General features: G+C 32.5%; 1 protein-coding gene and 1 long non-coding RNA gene across 4 annotated transcripts; both read right to left on the reverse strand.

Moving 5' to 3' along the window:
• Window positions 1-224: 224 nt before the first annotated feature.
• LOC127144516 (uncharacterized) lies at window positions 225-4,609 on the reverse strand. Of its 3 annotated transcripts, none has more exons than XR_007816271.1 (9): window positions 2,863-4,609; window positions 2,607-2,678; window positions 2,363-2,476; window positions 2,224-2,285; window positions 1,546-1,603; window positions 1,366-1,422; window positions 1,124-1,229; window positions 743-791; window positions 225-477 (listed from the first exon to the last, which is right to left on the reverse strand). It is a non-coding gene; the product is annotated as an uncharacterized LOC127144516 (long non-coding RNA). The 3 variants fall into 3 exon arrangements; XR_007816273.1 differs by having other exon boundaries at window positions 743-819; XR_007816272.1 differs by lacking the exon at window positions 743-791.
• Window positions 4,610-6,145: 1,536 nt separating this feature from the next.
• LOC103503156 (lectin-like) lies at window positions 6,146-9,884 on the reverse strand. The gene is made up of 3 exons (XM_008467308.3): window positions 9,531-9,884; window positions 7,450-7,568; window positions 6,146-6,592 (listed from the first exon to the last, which is right to left on the reverse strand). Exons 1-3 carry the CDS (start codon window positions 9,819-9,821, stop codon window positions 6,223-6,225), a joined length of 780 nt encoding a protein of 259 aa, XP_008465530.2. The 5' UTR covers window positions 9,822-9,884; the 3' UTR covers window positions 6,146-6,222.
• Between the last annotated feature and the right edge of the window lie 6,250 nt (window positions 9,885-16,134).

The following is a 16,134-nucleotide window of genomic DNA, read 5'->3' on the forward strand; positions in this document are numbered from 1 at the left end:
CACCGACATTAAAGATGTCTTTAATTTTTTTTTAACCGACATTAAAGCTGTCTTTAATGTCGTTTTGAAACCGACATTAACGATGTCTTTAATGTCGTTTCTTCAAATTTATTTTTATTAAATCCTTGCATTATTGTCCATTTTGTATGACACCAAATAGTTAAAAATGAAATCTTTTACTTGTACATATACAAAATAAAATCTTAATAATGTGTACATTTATATACAACTTGCTCCAAACACAAATAAATTATGAAGTTTAATTATTACACTGATCATCATTTGGGGAAAAAAAAGAAAGAAAGAAAGAAAAAGAATATATTGAGAGAGCAATAACTAAAACTGCAACTAATAGTAAACTAGAACGCTTCACAAATGACCAACTTCAAGATCTTTGTCACAAAGATGAGGGTCTGGCTAATTGTACTCACTTGCAACTATTTCTTCTATTGCAGTCATTTGTTTAGTGATAGCTCCCTGTAAAAGACATCAAGAAGGTTCAATTAAGTAACAATGTTATGACTTAGTTGCTAGTAGAAATATTCACATTTGATTACTAATTAATAAAGTAAAGGGTTGGTTACCAAACATAACTTTTGAAACAACACCACCAAAAAAAAAATTGTTAAACCAAGTGCAACCACATAACCGTCTTACCAAGATAATATTGTAACTTGTTCATTCAAGTCTTCCTAAAAAACAAATTGAGAAACATGCTAAGATAAACTTTTTTGTATAATACCTTCAATTCCAAACAGTTGACTGAAGCTTGAACTTGAACCATCAATTTCCTACATATTATTTGGTGCTTGTGATTTGCTTGATTACATAGATAAGAGAACAATATATCTCTTGGTTAATGTTCTTATGGCTAAACAACAATTATTACAATAGAGCCATCAAAAACAAGAATCTGATTTGAACAACATAACCACATTACAAAGCAAAACAGCAAACAAAGCATACTCCTAAACTCAATGTCACGTTGCATTTGCTGAATATCCATAAGATAATCAAACAAAACATAATTTCATAAATTTCTTAGCATAGTCATACGAATTTACTCATAATTGAAGCCTTTGGTAATGTCCTACAATACATTAACGTTAGAAAATATTGTTACCTCTATCTCTGTTCATTATCAGATTTCCTAAACTCAATGTCACGCTGCCTTTGCTGAAGCAAAAAATATATACAAATATACAATTGCAAGTCCTTGCAGCCGAAACCTACATAATTCAGTAAACATCACAAACAAAACAAAAATGTAAAAAATAGAAACCAGCTTATTTAACAATTGAAAAATAAAATGAATGGGCTCAAAGAATAGGTAAAGAGATATAAAACAAAGGCGAAGGAGATTACATTGTTGAAATATTTCAAAGGATTGGGCCATAGGTCCTCTTTAATTATCTCAGCTACCTGCATTTAAGCCAAAAAACCAAGCACGTAAGTACAAACCAAAAAAACTAATAGATAAAACGTTGTTGCATTTACAAGCCAAGCGTTTATATTATTATGGGGCAGAAAGATGTTCAGACTTACTTCATCATGAAGCTCAGTGATATCCTTTTGATCGGTTTCACCAAACCAACTGAAGAAGCTGCATACATCAATATTGATGAACAATAGCGAGCAAATATGTTAAATTTAAATTAAACCAGATACCACAAAAGGAAGAGAAAAGTGGAGGACGGTGTTACTAACTTTGACTTTTCGATTTGACAAAGAAAATTCATTGAGGATATGAAAGAATAAATCATTGTAGTAGGATAAGAGCTCAACAGTGAAGCATAACATCAGCACGTATTGGAAAATCAGAAGTTTCTTCCTTAAATACCTTTTAATATCTAATTAAACTTTATGTTGAATACACGGATTTAAAAACTTTTCACATCAGAAATGTATGAGAAAAATAAATAGTACACCACCCTTTTCACATCTTTCTGCTTAGCCCTGCGGTTGAGCTGAAGAGATTATTTTTTAAAATTAATCGTAATTGTTGGCTTATTAACCATCATAGTAAATCTTTACCACACAATTGAAGAAGGTAAAGCATTAGTTGAAAGGGCAGCACGTTTTAAATGTGTTAAACGTTTACAGCTTCAATTAAGGAAATTTCAAGCACAGTTTCCTAGAAGTACCAAGGTCATTGTCAAACCTTCAGGTCCTATGACTTTGTTCAAGATGGATGGAATAAAAAAGGAAGGGGTAAGGAATTACCTGTCTTCAGTCAGCGGTCGTTTCTTCCCTTTCTTCTCACCATTAACTCCGTTTGAGGCACCCTATAAAGATTACCATCAGTCATTAATCTGATCAAATGAACACTTGGAATTATTGTTTTGATAGAAATAACAGTTACCGAGCCATCCTTCCACTTGATTGTTGTTCCAGTAATTTTAATTGCTCAATCTTCAAAGAATGTATATGTCTTCTCTAGCTTTCTATCTTCAAAATAAGGATTCTCATTGAAACTCTGTAAATTTAAGGAGTTCAGTGACAGATCATCATCACATTCTGCAATTGAAGGAGGATACCAAATAGGCCAAAAAAGTAGCATATGAATGATGAAAATGAGTAAATCAACCAAGTTAGCTGAAGCTTACAAACATGATGGAATAGCCCATCTTTACATCCTTTTGATCCTCCACTCCAAGAGAATCTAAATGCCTAAAGATCTGTGCCAAGAATAAGAGACCATCAGGCAACGGTTAAGTGAGTATATACTTGCACGCATTTGATTCTTACAACATCAAAAGTCTCTTTAAATTAGGATTTCAATATAAACTAAGTATAAAAAACTTGCAGAAATATCCATTTTTCAACCCACAATTAGAATTCAAATATATTAAAGCAAAATACCTTCTGATCTTCTTCAGTCAAGAGATCAGAGCAAAGGGAAACTGAGAGAGAGAGAGATGGAGAGGCTAATTTTCTTTTTGCAAGTTACTCTCCTTTTGAAAAGATTCTTCCCAAGTAGATCCAATGAGGAGGGCTCCTGTTCTTTTTGCTAATAACTTTCTTAATTTTGACAAGGTTCTTATCAATTCCCAAATAGCTGCAGCATTCAATCAACCAGTGGAAAAGAAAAAAATAGAAAGAGAGAGAGATGAGTGAGCTTCTTTTTCTTTTTGCAAATAACTTCCAAGTAGATAAGGTTCCTCCCATAATCTCAAGTAGATTCAGCTCCAAAAGTAAAGGGGAAAGATAAGAGAGAGGCCTCTTTTCTTTTAGCAAATAACATCCATTTTGAACAACAAAAAAGTAAGATTTCGATCAATCAAGTTATGCCTCAACGAAAACCCAGAAACCACACTTCAATTAGCAACAAGAATTAAATCTATTCCAAATACATCAACGAAACATGATTCAAGTTAGTTCCAAACGAAGGAAATGAAAAGAAAATACTGATGAAATGTGAGAACAACCTTCTTGGAAATCTTTTGACAGAAAATGATGCATTCCTAACGTCCAAATGATTGATCATAGGATGCTTGGATATGGATACTTCCTCATCCATGCCAATAGTTTTGTGGAAACTACAATAGCAGGCATTTGATAAGCTGTCAAGAAGTGATATATCATAAATGAACCATATTAGAAAAATTATTTAAAAATGAAATATCATAAGTGAACAATATTTTTTACTAAATGATACAAAAATTTCATCGATAAATAAATTAAATTAAAAATTGAAAGTCCATAAAAGCCGAGAAGCTAGCAAAATCCCACTAATTCATATGATACAGTTTCTTGTCCTTCCACCTTTGGCATTAAGCATTTAAAGGACGAAGGATGAAAACCATAAGTCAATCGGCCAGAGAGATTAAGCAAAAATCACGAGTCATCTGATGTAATGGCATTCCGAAATTAAACGGGCAAGCAGATTCCACAGACTGGTGCGCTAAAAGCCAAGAACTCAATAAAGAAAATCCCTAAAACTAGACACATCCGGATACATATCTACATAACAATTTTGCAACTCCCAGTAGCTTTAGCTATAAGAAATCAGTATTAACTCACCTTCAACCCAAAAGTAAAATTAGAAATGTTCTTATTTATGTTCTCCGTGTGCCATAAAATCACAGTAGTCAAAGATCCCCATCACATATCTTTAGCTCTTGATGTTTACACGGAAAGGTTTTGCCACACAGCTAAGCAGACCTTGTTTTATGAGTTGCCCCAGCTAGTAAAGCAGGCCAAGGCCTCAGAGAAGCAGACCTCGGGAGAGCTTTTTCTAGGACACGCCCATGAACATGACCTTTGAGGAGGAATGAAAAGTTAGGCTTCTTTCTCTTGGTCGTGGAGCAGGCCACGAGGAAGGCTTACGGTGCGTGCGACTTCAATAAATTACAAGATTGAGAATAAATCGATAAAGGGGTACAGATGTCCCGACTGGCGTCGGGGCTGATCTTACGACAAGGTAGCGATGTTTCGACAAGGTAGCGATGTTCCGACGGGTTTTTGTGCAAGATCGGTCCCAAATCTCTTGGTTTGTGAGCACTTCAGTTTTCCCATTAAAAAGAGGTTAGGGATGCGGACGACAAATAGATCCAAAGCAAAAGAAACACAAACAAACACATTACATATTCAAAAAAGGATGGAAGAAACTGACGACAACGACAGGGATGGAAGAATCTGATGTATGCTGGTGGTGGTGGCGGCAGCTGTCGAAGAAGAGAGGGAAGAAAGTGATGAGATTGAGAAGGGTGAAAGAAATTTGAGAAAGATGAAAAATAGTGTGTAGGAGGGTTTGAGAAAACAGTAAAGTAAGAGAGAGAAAGTTGAATTTTTACAAAATTAAAAAATAAAAATAAAATAAAAATGGGCTTTAATGTCAGTTCAAAAAAAGCAGGGTGTTTAATGTCGGTTTTAAACCGATATTAAAGATAGATCTTTAATGTCGGTTTAAAACCGACATTAAACATCCGCCTTTTGAAAAACGACATTAAAGCCCATTTTTCACTTTTTTCACCCGACATTAAAGACTAGATTTCTTCTAGTGTTTCCATTATTTTAAGAATCTTGTTATTTATCTTCAAAAGAAAAGGTATATGTATAAATAGGTTATCGTGACGATGTGCACTGTGTGAAAAATATAGAGAAAAGATAAGTTGAAGAAGATTGGTTACGTTAGAGGTGGTCTGCAGAAGCTACCGATTTTCCAAAGGTATAATGATCTTATATCTATTGGATCGACTTTTTGATCTAAGCTAGCTGTGTTTGTAGATGAGTAACGAAAAAACGAGACAGTAAGATATGAAGCTACTGCAATCTTTAGTAAAGAATAAAGATATCGTCGGAGATATTCACTCTTATATTCAGGGAGAGCCTGAAGTTAGACATTATGAAAAAAAGTGATTCATGCATTCAGGGGAAGCCTGGAGTCTGAAGCTGAGACACCTCTTATTATGACATATATTTAAACTGAGTTTACATGTTGTATTAATATATATTGACTTAAGTGAATATTAATAAAAGTTTCTCATCAGGGATGTGCGCAGCTCTCCAGATGTAGGCAACATTGGCCAAACGGGTTACCAACGTTTTGTGTGTTATTCTCTTCTACTGTCCCTCAAGCTGTTATGAAAGTTATTAGCTTTAGTATTAACTAAAGATTAATTAATTATCACTCACACTACTTTTTCAGATCCCTTTCTTGCATTACTTTACTAATTTTTTTTAAACATTGGATAATTTTTTCAAGGATTTGAGGAAGAGGAATTTTCACTACCCAATTGATAGAAATTATTTGATTTATATTATTTTTCTCGCACTATTGCATGATTCTTTTATTGATATAATTATTTTTATACAATTGTATCGATTTTTGTTTTGAATGACCCATTCTCATTTTCAATTTGTACACATGTCAACCTTTAATCTTTTTAACAAATTTGATGACTTGTAATTATCAATAATTTGATAATTTGTATTTGGTCCAAAATTTTTGATTTAATAGATCCTACTTATCTTTTCTAATCATTAAGTTTTTTTTTGAAAAATATAGGATTTTGGGTTAGTAGATGAATCTTTTCTAATAATTAATTAAAGTTGATCTTCTCCTAAATTTTAGGATTTTAAGAAAGATGACGGTATTGGTCCTTTGCATGCATAAGAGAAGTAACAACCACAATCAAATCAATTATTTAAGAATGAGTCTTTTGAATTTGATAGTTTTAGAGTTTGTGTGCAACATAAAGCTTATAGTGCAATCCATATTTACCCCTTTGATCGAATCACAACACCTTTTAGGACCATCCCTTTCTTCCACATCCCTCCTTCATATTCAAACATGCAGAACTCAATCTCCCCTCCCCTCTCATGATCACGAACAATGAAATTGCCTATTGGAATCTCGAACCACCGCCCTCGAGGCCTCTGCTCTAAATTTTCTTGATGCTCTTGCTTGCTCCCATCTGGCTTTTTAACTCGAACGTTGACCGGAATATCCCATCCATAGGCTGGGTCTTTTATCATTACTTCAAATGCTGCTTCATAACAAATTCCGGGTGAGAGCTCACATGTCTTCATCTTCCCATGGATTTCGAGCCAGCATACATTCATAAGCTCCACGACTTCAATCGTATTACTGTAAGTTTTTTTTATCGTAACATGGTGAGAGACCAGATCAATATATAGAGACTTTCATTTTTTGTTGGAAAATTTTGGTTCCTTCTACATTTTCTATATTTTTTCAAACTAAAAGGCACATTGAGTTTTCTCCACATTTAATGTAGGCAAGAATCAAGACTACAATACATGCTATGGTTGTTGCAATCTTATTCTAATATTCTTCTTTGTTCAAGTGTAATTATCTTGTAGAAGTTGCCATTAACTCACACTTGGACTACTACGATAAATGTAGTTTTGAAATAGATATTTACCAATTAATTTAATCATTCTTTGTGTCCTCGCAGTTTTATCATTTTGATATTAGATTAAGAGATCATTCTTACCCATTAAATTTGATTTTTTACTTGCGGGATGTTTTGCAAAATTTTTAAGTTAAAAAAGCGAAGAAAATTGTTAAAAATGTTGCTGCACAATTAAATTTATCATTGCGCCCTATCAACTTAAGCGTGTGATAATTAAATCAATGAGTTTAACCAAAAAAGTATTAGAACAGATGTTTTACTATTAAAAAGATTTATAAAACATGGGAGTATAGAACTTTTTCAAAAAATCATATAACTCCCCTCATTTTTGTTTTTAGGAAATACTCTACAAGGTCAGTTTCATGCTGTACTAATGCCAATTGTTCAAATTCTTATTTTTTTCGAATGAAAATTGGATTTCATGTCAAGTATCGATAAAAGATTAAATTTACCCTAATCCAATTTGATTTAATATTTACCAATTAAAATTGTTTTTCATTAATTAGAAGATGGAAATGAGGGAATTTAATTTAGAAGGAAGAAGAAAATGTTGGTTGAATTAGGATTATACCTGGAGTCTTGCAAGGGTCTCCATCTCCAATACTTATTCTCTTCAGCCCAAGTTATTGAGAGAGCTCTTGGAAATAGCATGAAACAGTTACTCTTCAAATTCTTATCTAACCAATATTTCTACATTCAAAAAGTAATGAAATTCAATATAATCTCTCTGCCTCTGAGAGGAAGCAGATATCCAAGTATATTCTGCTGCATGCAATAAAATAATGTAGCTGATAAAATATTTGTGCATGAGGCAAACAAAATATATATTATGTAGTAACCAATTTCCAGGTTTTTAGAATAGACCCATTTAGTCCCACAGCAGTTAACTGAATCTCTTTAGTATATCAATTTGGAGTTTCTGTAAGGATGAATGACGCTCTCATAAGTTTGTTTATGTGATGACTGATAGTCCCATTTCTCACAAAGGTATGTATTATAATCTTTTTGCTTATGTTGTAATCTACTATCCCACATTTTGTTAAAACAATTATTGTTTTAGAGAAGGTCATGTATATGATCATATCGCAATGGGACCATCCTTTTCACGATCTTTATCTTTTTCGAAAAGAAAATCCAATAAAGTGGGAAAAAAATAAGTAAACACAAACAACATTTTAGGTATGCGTTAGGGATAATCATGCAACCCTTTCAAGATGACCATCCTTTTCATAATATTCATTTTTCTGAAAAAAAAAAACCTAACTGTGAAAAGAAAAGAAAATAGGAAGCCCCGTCGCGTTAGGATGATACAAATGGTCATCCATAACGTGATATATTAAAATAATAGGATCGGATAGTAGAATTTATGAAGTAAACAAAATGTTATAAACATAAACAATCTCCACAAAGGATCATTTGTATAAAAACCCCATACCAAGTTTGAGAATGAGTTTACACGATTCCTTAGTGCTATTTTCCTATATTCTTCCTCCGCAACTTTTTAAGTGTGTAATTTTAAATAGCAATGGAAAGTAACTTTAAAATTTATTTTAAATAGGTTTTTCTTTTTTTTAAATCAAAAGCCATTAGGTGTGAAATTGTGATATAAATGTCAGTCAAAACAGGTATCCGATATTTTCAAATATAATCCAATAAACCAAAACATTTATAAAATATAATAAATTTCAGTTTATTAGTGCATTTAATAGACATTGATAGATTTCTATCGATATCTATCACAATTTTATTATATTTTGTAAATATTTAGAACAAATTCGATATTTTTAATAATTTATCTGAGCAGCAGATATTGAAGAATGTGTTATTAAAAGATTCCAATTTCAACTATTACTTTCCGTTATTTTATTTTTGTGCGCTCAATAGAAACAAAGCCTTTATCCTTGTCTGTTTAGTTTACGTTAAATTTGATCTTTAACAGTTCTCTAATATTTGAAGTTCTCATATGTTTTGAGTGTTAGATTTCCCAAGTAATCCCTAGAATTGGGTTTCACACTCTTCAAATACATATCTATTTTTATTTTCATTTTTTAGTCAATCGTAAACCCTAATAGAAAAATTAATACACAATTAGTAAAACTATAAAACTACGAGCAATTTCTTTCAATTATGCTAACAGGAAGGGTTTGCAAAAGTTGACTACTAGTTAAAACAAAATTAAAATCTTTAGAAATTAAACTATCAGCACAAGAAGTCTTACATGATCAAAGCTAATCAACTTATGTTTTGTTCATCTTTAACTGATCTGTCAGATATTTATTTATTGTTCAAAAGCCATGTATGATCAACTAATCACTTTGTTTATCTAAATCAATGTTATTTTGATCCACTTTCTACTTATTAATGATTAGTATTAGGTAAGAATTCAGAGTAACACTTGTCTCTATTCATCTTCTTCCATTCCATAGCGTAAAAAAATTTGAGAGTTCATCGAATAGGATCTTTGAATGGGACGAAACTGTTAACTGACTAAAGATAAGTGCAACTTGAGGTATATTTGACTACGTTTCTGCCAAAATTATTCAACTAATAACGAAAACATATAAAATAATATCAATTCCAAAGTTCATTATATTCGAATTTCATTATAGTACTCTTGAAAGAAAATATTTGTAAATGGGTTATTAAACTTGCCTTAGTTCGTTTGTTCAAGAAGATACCAACATAGAGTTGTTCATGAAGCTTTTCCAGGGAGGATCTATCCACTGGCAAGTCTGCATATTTCAAAATATCTTCAAAGCCATGACCCAACTTCATTTCTTCTTCTAATTTCCCTTTCACCACCTTCTCTTTTTCTTCCTTCAAATTATTATCACTCGAGTTGCCACTGCTGTGCTCGTTGCTTCTTACAGCGGCATTGGCAGCGGCTGACTGCTGCTGCGGCTGCGGCTGCGCAGCCTGCTCTTCCGACCACCCCGATCCCATTTCGTAATTTTAAAGTCAATGTTAAAATGGTTGGGGTTTTCGCATTGGCTTTATAGGACATCATTATTAGCATTCTTTATGTTATTTTATATGAATTAAATACGATATGATAATGCATGATTATTTAAAGTGAATATGTTCTCTTTGTTTTGTTTGAAAGATATTTGAGAAAAGAAAAGGTAAGAATAAATCTGCAAAATGTAAAAGGTCAAGAATCTTGAATTTCAACCATCCATATATTATCAAAAGATTATTGAATTGAAGTCCATATTCTTATTAATATTGTAAATTAAATGAGCAATGAAAAACTGTGTTCTTCATTTCTTTTAAATAATAATAATAATATATGCTTTTAAGTTATTTCAATCTGATTCATATTGTAGTTTTCTTATATATAAAAAACAATATATTTGTTTTTCAGTGGTTGAGAATTAACTTTAAATTTTATGTAAAAAAAAAAGAAAAAGAAAAAAAAAAGTTAGTTGAACTTTATTCCATTATTCTTTCAAAGACAAGATAAAACCAAACATCACTCAGTGCTTTACTGCAATATGTTGAGATACGATTCTGATCAGAAATCATGCTCTTCTACCTCTTAGATTTGTACATTTGTCTATGAACTTAATTATTGTTTTCAAAGATAAAAGTTCCAAATTCAGTTTCCAATCGTGTCAGTTTTAAATAACGATGGTAATTTAGTTAAAGAAAACCAATAACATTTGATTCTATGACAAATGCGTGTGTATTATTTTAATTGTTTTTGTTTCTATTTGCAAATTGGTTTGATTTACTCCCATGTGCATGTCCCATGTTAGAGACTCTAATCTTTTGTCTTTTGATCTTGAGATTGAATAGACCTTCAGGAAAAATCTAAAGAGCAGAGAAGAAACAAATGAAGAGAAGGCCGAAGAGGCGGAAAAGGTAAGTAGGAAGTACTTCCAACCATATCTCCCAACAGCTCAATCTGGGGTAGCAAATGCTCCTATTAATACAAATAACTTAAAATTAAAGTCAGAGATAATCCAAATGGCGAGGGAGAGAGAATGCTTTTAGAGGACACTTCACTGAAAATCCTCACAACCATCTTATATTTTTCTTTGAAAAATGTGTGGAACGGTAGAACTTTTGATAAGCTTACTAGTGATCAATTATTATTTCATAGCCTACCAGGTCCAAGAACAAATGAAATTCGTGAACTGCTCTCAACAGCTTGTAGCAAGTGGGAACAAGTGGTTTCCATAGGAAATCTATTGTTTATTTAGCGTAATTGTTGAATTCAATGGTAATGGAGAGGAGGGTTGTTTATGATTAAACAAGAAATTGATATCGTGCTTAATAAAATTGCAAGAAATTCAAAAGAGATTGAATGCTTTAGGAAAATTCTATTAGAGAAATACAATCCTGGGATAAGAACTAGCTACACGTACTTTTCATTGAACACAAAAGACTTTAAAACTTCTCCATAAACATATCAAATGAATCAATAAACGTCTCTGAGTGTTAATAAAGAAGACTCTAATTAAACAAATTATATGCTTTTATCAAAATTACATTGGGATCAAGCTCTCAAGGTAATCATCCAAGTTTGCATTAAGCGTTGTGAGAAATTGTTGTGATGTAAATGTTAGGCTACATAGCTTACTTCTAATTACATGTGGTTAACTTCCCTTTTTACTTAGTTCATGGTTATACAATCAAAAGAAATAGTCTAACATCATTCATCCAATTCCTATTTATGCTTCTAAATCCATTGTTTGAAGGCAAAGCGTCAAATAAATTGAACAAACAAGAACTATCCATCAAAATGTGTCAAATTCATCTAGACAAATTTCATTAGGTAGGAGCAAAAATAAGAAGAGGATTGAGAGAGAGAGATGTGAATGGTTAAGAACAGAAAAAGAACAAAGAACAGAAAATGAACTCAGTGGAAGCTGGAAAATCGAATGACTTTTTACCTAGAAATCATGCCAGTATTTAGAAGCAACTGTCGAGGGCAGCGACACCATAGGAGTTATCATAGAACTAGTCTTGTGTGCCACTATGCCTCGTTAGGTTCTTTCCATTGAACTAGAAGTGCGTACGAGGCATGATCTCCATGAACTTTCAGAGCGTCGCGATGCGACAAGAAGTGATCCTCTTGATCTTTAAGCATCGCGCACAGTGCAGAGCATAATGCAACGGTTGTCTGCAAAAGGAAACTACTACCTATCAAGAGCCAAGAAAAGCGACAAGCAGAGGGCAACTACGCTCGATATGCCTGCCAATCTTGTAAGTGTTGCCTCTTCACTTGTTTGATGCGTCCAAAGCTTTGTTTGGACGTGTTTCAGCGTCAATTAAACTCTTATGTTCTGGTCTATGTTTCTAATGCTTAGACCTGTACAAAAGTCAAAGAACAGAGCAATAAAACCATGTAACAAGTATGAATTGAGCCAGGATATGTCGGTATTTTCAGAAGTCATCATCATAATTAGACTAAGATTGTTTCCTTTCTCTTTGCCAAGACCATCAGGAAAATTTCATAAATTAACCTAAAAAGTAAAAGGCTTTTCTATCACTTACCCTATTTCTAACAACTTTATTACAACTAACATTTTTCTGAATTTACATTCTCATTCTTATCTATTCAACTCTACACACTTAACTTTATGTTTTCTTTCTCTCTCCAACTAACTTCTTCAATGCACCAACATTTTATTTACTTTTAGATTTTTATAAGTTATTCAAAACTTGTTATCAATCACTTATTAACACACGTCATCTAGTTAATACGAAGCGATCGGCTAATATTTACCAAATGATCGCTTAGTTTCAAGTGTGTGACAATCACATAGTATTTTTCAAACGATTGTTTAGTATTAACAAAATGATCCTATGGTATCAAGTACGCAATTGCACAATAAATAATTCATCGATTGTGTAGAATCTTTGTTCGTTAAAATACGTTGAACGACTAAATAACATGTGAAATACCTTTTTATCAACGTGATTCAAAGCGGTGAAATGATGGTTTCACGACTGAAGGGATGATGGGGTGGTGATGCAAGATGGTAACAAGGTCATCTCGACTAACCATACTGCCCATATGGCCCTATAGGATCAATCACACTACCGATACTTCCTCGATTACATTCTTGTGAACCACGAGGAGTACAAAAAGAGTAGGTAGATGTAGACTTTGTGTTTGGCCAGAAAACATTAAATAACAATTAATGGTTGCAACTGATGTGCGACAGTGCAAGTTCCTAATGTTCAACTCTATGCCTAACTATGTTGATCAAGCCATTATGGACGAAATTCCAATATGCCCAACTTATGATATCAGTTGTAGAACACTGGGATCACATAAAATTCTATACTACGTTGATTGTTTAGATCTTCATACACGATCGTTTAATATTATATACACAATATTTTTGACTTTTTTACACGATTATTGTCATACCTCGCCCTGCATATGCCCTTGCTTGTCATGTGAGAGAGGCAGTGTGACTTTGAGTATCTTTGATGCGTTAATGCCAAAGACACTCAATCTTGAGGTTTTTAAGTTTTGCTTAATCGCCTAACCTCTTAAACTTAACTTAGAAAATATGCCTTAAGTGATATAAACAACTCAACACAAGGAATGAGATATAAACATTCCTTTTATTAACTAAAGTCATGTGATTACAACGCTTTAAGCCAAAAATACATAAACAAAACTTAAACTTAAGATCTAAACGCCTAGCAACTCTTCTCGCCTAGCAAACCTTTCACCCTTCTTCACTTGGCCTTAACACTTGTTCACCTAGAAGTAAAGCATTAAAACATAAGTCAACAGACTTCGTGACATTTTAAGAAATCCTTTTTGCAAATTATCTTTTGTAAACATTATTTCATGAAACAACGAATCGCATAAATTCACCTTTTTATTTAGACACGCATTAGTCAACAATCATTCCTTTCGCGAAGAATCCCGAATCATTCTCCACGCTAAGTTTCATTACTTCGCGTTTAGACTTCTGTGACAATAGTGTCCGAGAATATTCTGATTCGATCTCGTTGCTCAGGCCGCTAAACACAATGCAATCAGTTTCTAGATTGGCCAGCTTCACTCCAACATGTACTCCTTTTCTACATGACTACATTTACTTCTTATTTGCACATAACAGTTGGCACATCGATAGGAAATAGACTAATGGTTTGAACACCTTATAATCCTCAATCATAATTGAAATTACATAAAACATGCTTTCTACATAACATAAACTTTTCATGGAAATCTCTTTGGAAACATACATATTAAAATCATTATTTCAAATCCGTACACACTTTATAAAAGAAGCCTGTAATCATGTAAATCTTTTTGAAGAAACACTCACGCTACTTAGCTACTTAAACTTCAAAGGCTTCTCTTCTTCTTTTTCTTCTCACGTAGACAGTTTGACAAGTACATTTTAACACTTAATCTTTTCTTCTCAAAATTCCAGAATAATAATCCTTAAAATTCTGATCTCATCCTCTCTATTTATACTACTCCTTAAACAAGCTTAGTCACCCTTAAACTCTTGGTAAATCGTCTCCTCCTACTTCTTAGTGGTACACGTGTGATCTTAAGGTTTAACGTAATCATGCTTAACTTAAATTTCACACGTCTCCCATTAAGTAAACTTAGAAAATTTCTGAGAATCTTCCTTGCTTCTTCTCACTATGTTCCATTTCACAAAAAATGTACTCTAATTGCCTAACCTTTCAAAATTCTTGTCATATAAATTTTCTTGTGGACTAACCAAGCTCTTCTCGTGTAGACCACCCAAAACTCCTCTTTCAGGACACTTAGTAAATATTATTGAGCTCCCTAACGATAAGCTCCTAATATTCTGATTGCTTCTCTTGTAAACTATAGATCCTAATTCCCTTGGCAGTCAGCATCGATCAATTGGTATTAGAGCCTTTCAATAAAGGTTCAACTTCACTTCAATTTGTTTTCAAATTTTATTTTTGGGGGAGAAGAGTTGGATAATTTTAGTTTTTTTCAATAAATTTTATTATTCAAATTTTTTATTATTTCAAGAGATTGAATTTCAAAGATCCAGACTCTATATCTACCTGTAGGTCCAAGTCTAAGTTTGTGGTCTCGACAGTAAGACGCAAGGAAGCGCGGTGAGACCATTGGCTAGTAGTAATCCATCTTAGCACATACATGTATAGATTCTTGATCCAAGAAATTTTATTTCTAGAATTAATAGAATTTTTGAAAAATAATTATTTATAGTATGAGAATTTAAAATTTTTCAAATGTCTAATTTCTTGAAGAAAAATTTATCTTCTAAATCTTCTTCAAAAGATCTTTCTCAAAAAAAAAAAATTGAGGAGCAACATACTGCTTCCTCTAATATAATCATGTTACAAATGAATCAATTCGGATTGGAAGAATAGAAAATGATTTTCTAAATTTGGAAAATCCCAAATTTGACTAAAAAACAATTTACTTTCAAAATACTTTTAATTTCAAAGAAACTCTTTGCATAAAATTTGTTGAAAGAAGAATTCCAGCTTATGGAAAAATTGGTTCCATACATATTTTCCAAGAAATGATATTGAAAAGCATTAAAAATAATTTTCATTTCTCCACATAGGTGTTGTCCAAGTAGTCTTAATTCCAATGTTTAGATCCGGACTGAATACACCAATCTTAGCAATTTTATGTGATAAACGTCACAAAGATTTTTCAAATTCTTTATTTGGAATAATTGAATCAAATTTGTACAATGACCCTATCTATTTTAATTGTTTTCCAAGTTTTATGGTGTCTCTTGATGATCCACATATTCTCAAAACCTTGAGTCTAGATATTATTGGCCAGGGTAAATTTTGAAAAAGGGGTTAAAAATTTAACCCTTGGTTTTCAAAGTCACTTATAAAGTTTTGACTACGACCATGCATCCAAAAGCTTCATTTTCGTCAACTAAAGAAAAAACCATGTTGATTGAAACAAATCTCAATAAATCATCTGTTAGTGTTCCAAAACTCCTTTCTTAGGAAGAATTTACAAAACATCCTCGCTGGATGTTGAACAACGCTTTTATCCCTCAAAAGAAAGAAAAAGAGGTTTCCCATATCATTGAATATCCTGATGGGAAAGTAGAGATCAAATTTGAAAACCAACCGCCTAGGTTCCCTGTAGTTAAATAAAACATGAGTTCAAGACCAAGTACATCCAGTATTAGAAGTGAGTCAATACCTAATCTACAAATCAAATATTTTAGACTAGATCAAGGAATACCAAATATTATTTAGGAAGAAAATCTCCCAAATTCTCCAACACAAATAGAGA

This window comes from Cucumis melo, chromosome 12 (assembly GCF_025177605.1).
Source record: "Cucumis melo cultivar AY chromosome 12, USDA_Cmelo_AY_1.0, whole genome shotgun sequence".
In the NCBI taxonomy this organism is placed as follows: domain Eukaryota; kingdom Viridiplantae; phylum Streptophyta; class Magnoliopsida; order Cucurbitales; family Cucurbitaceae; genus Cucumis; species Cucumis melo.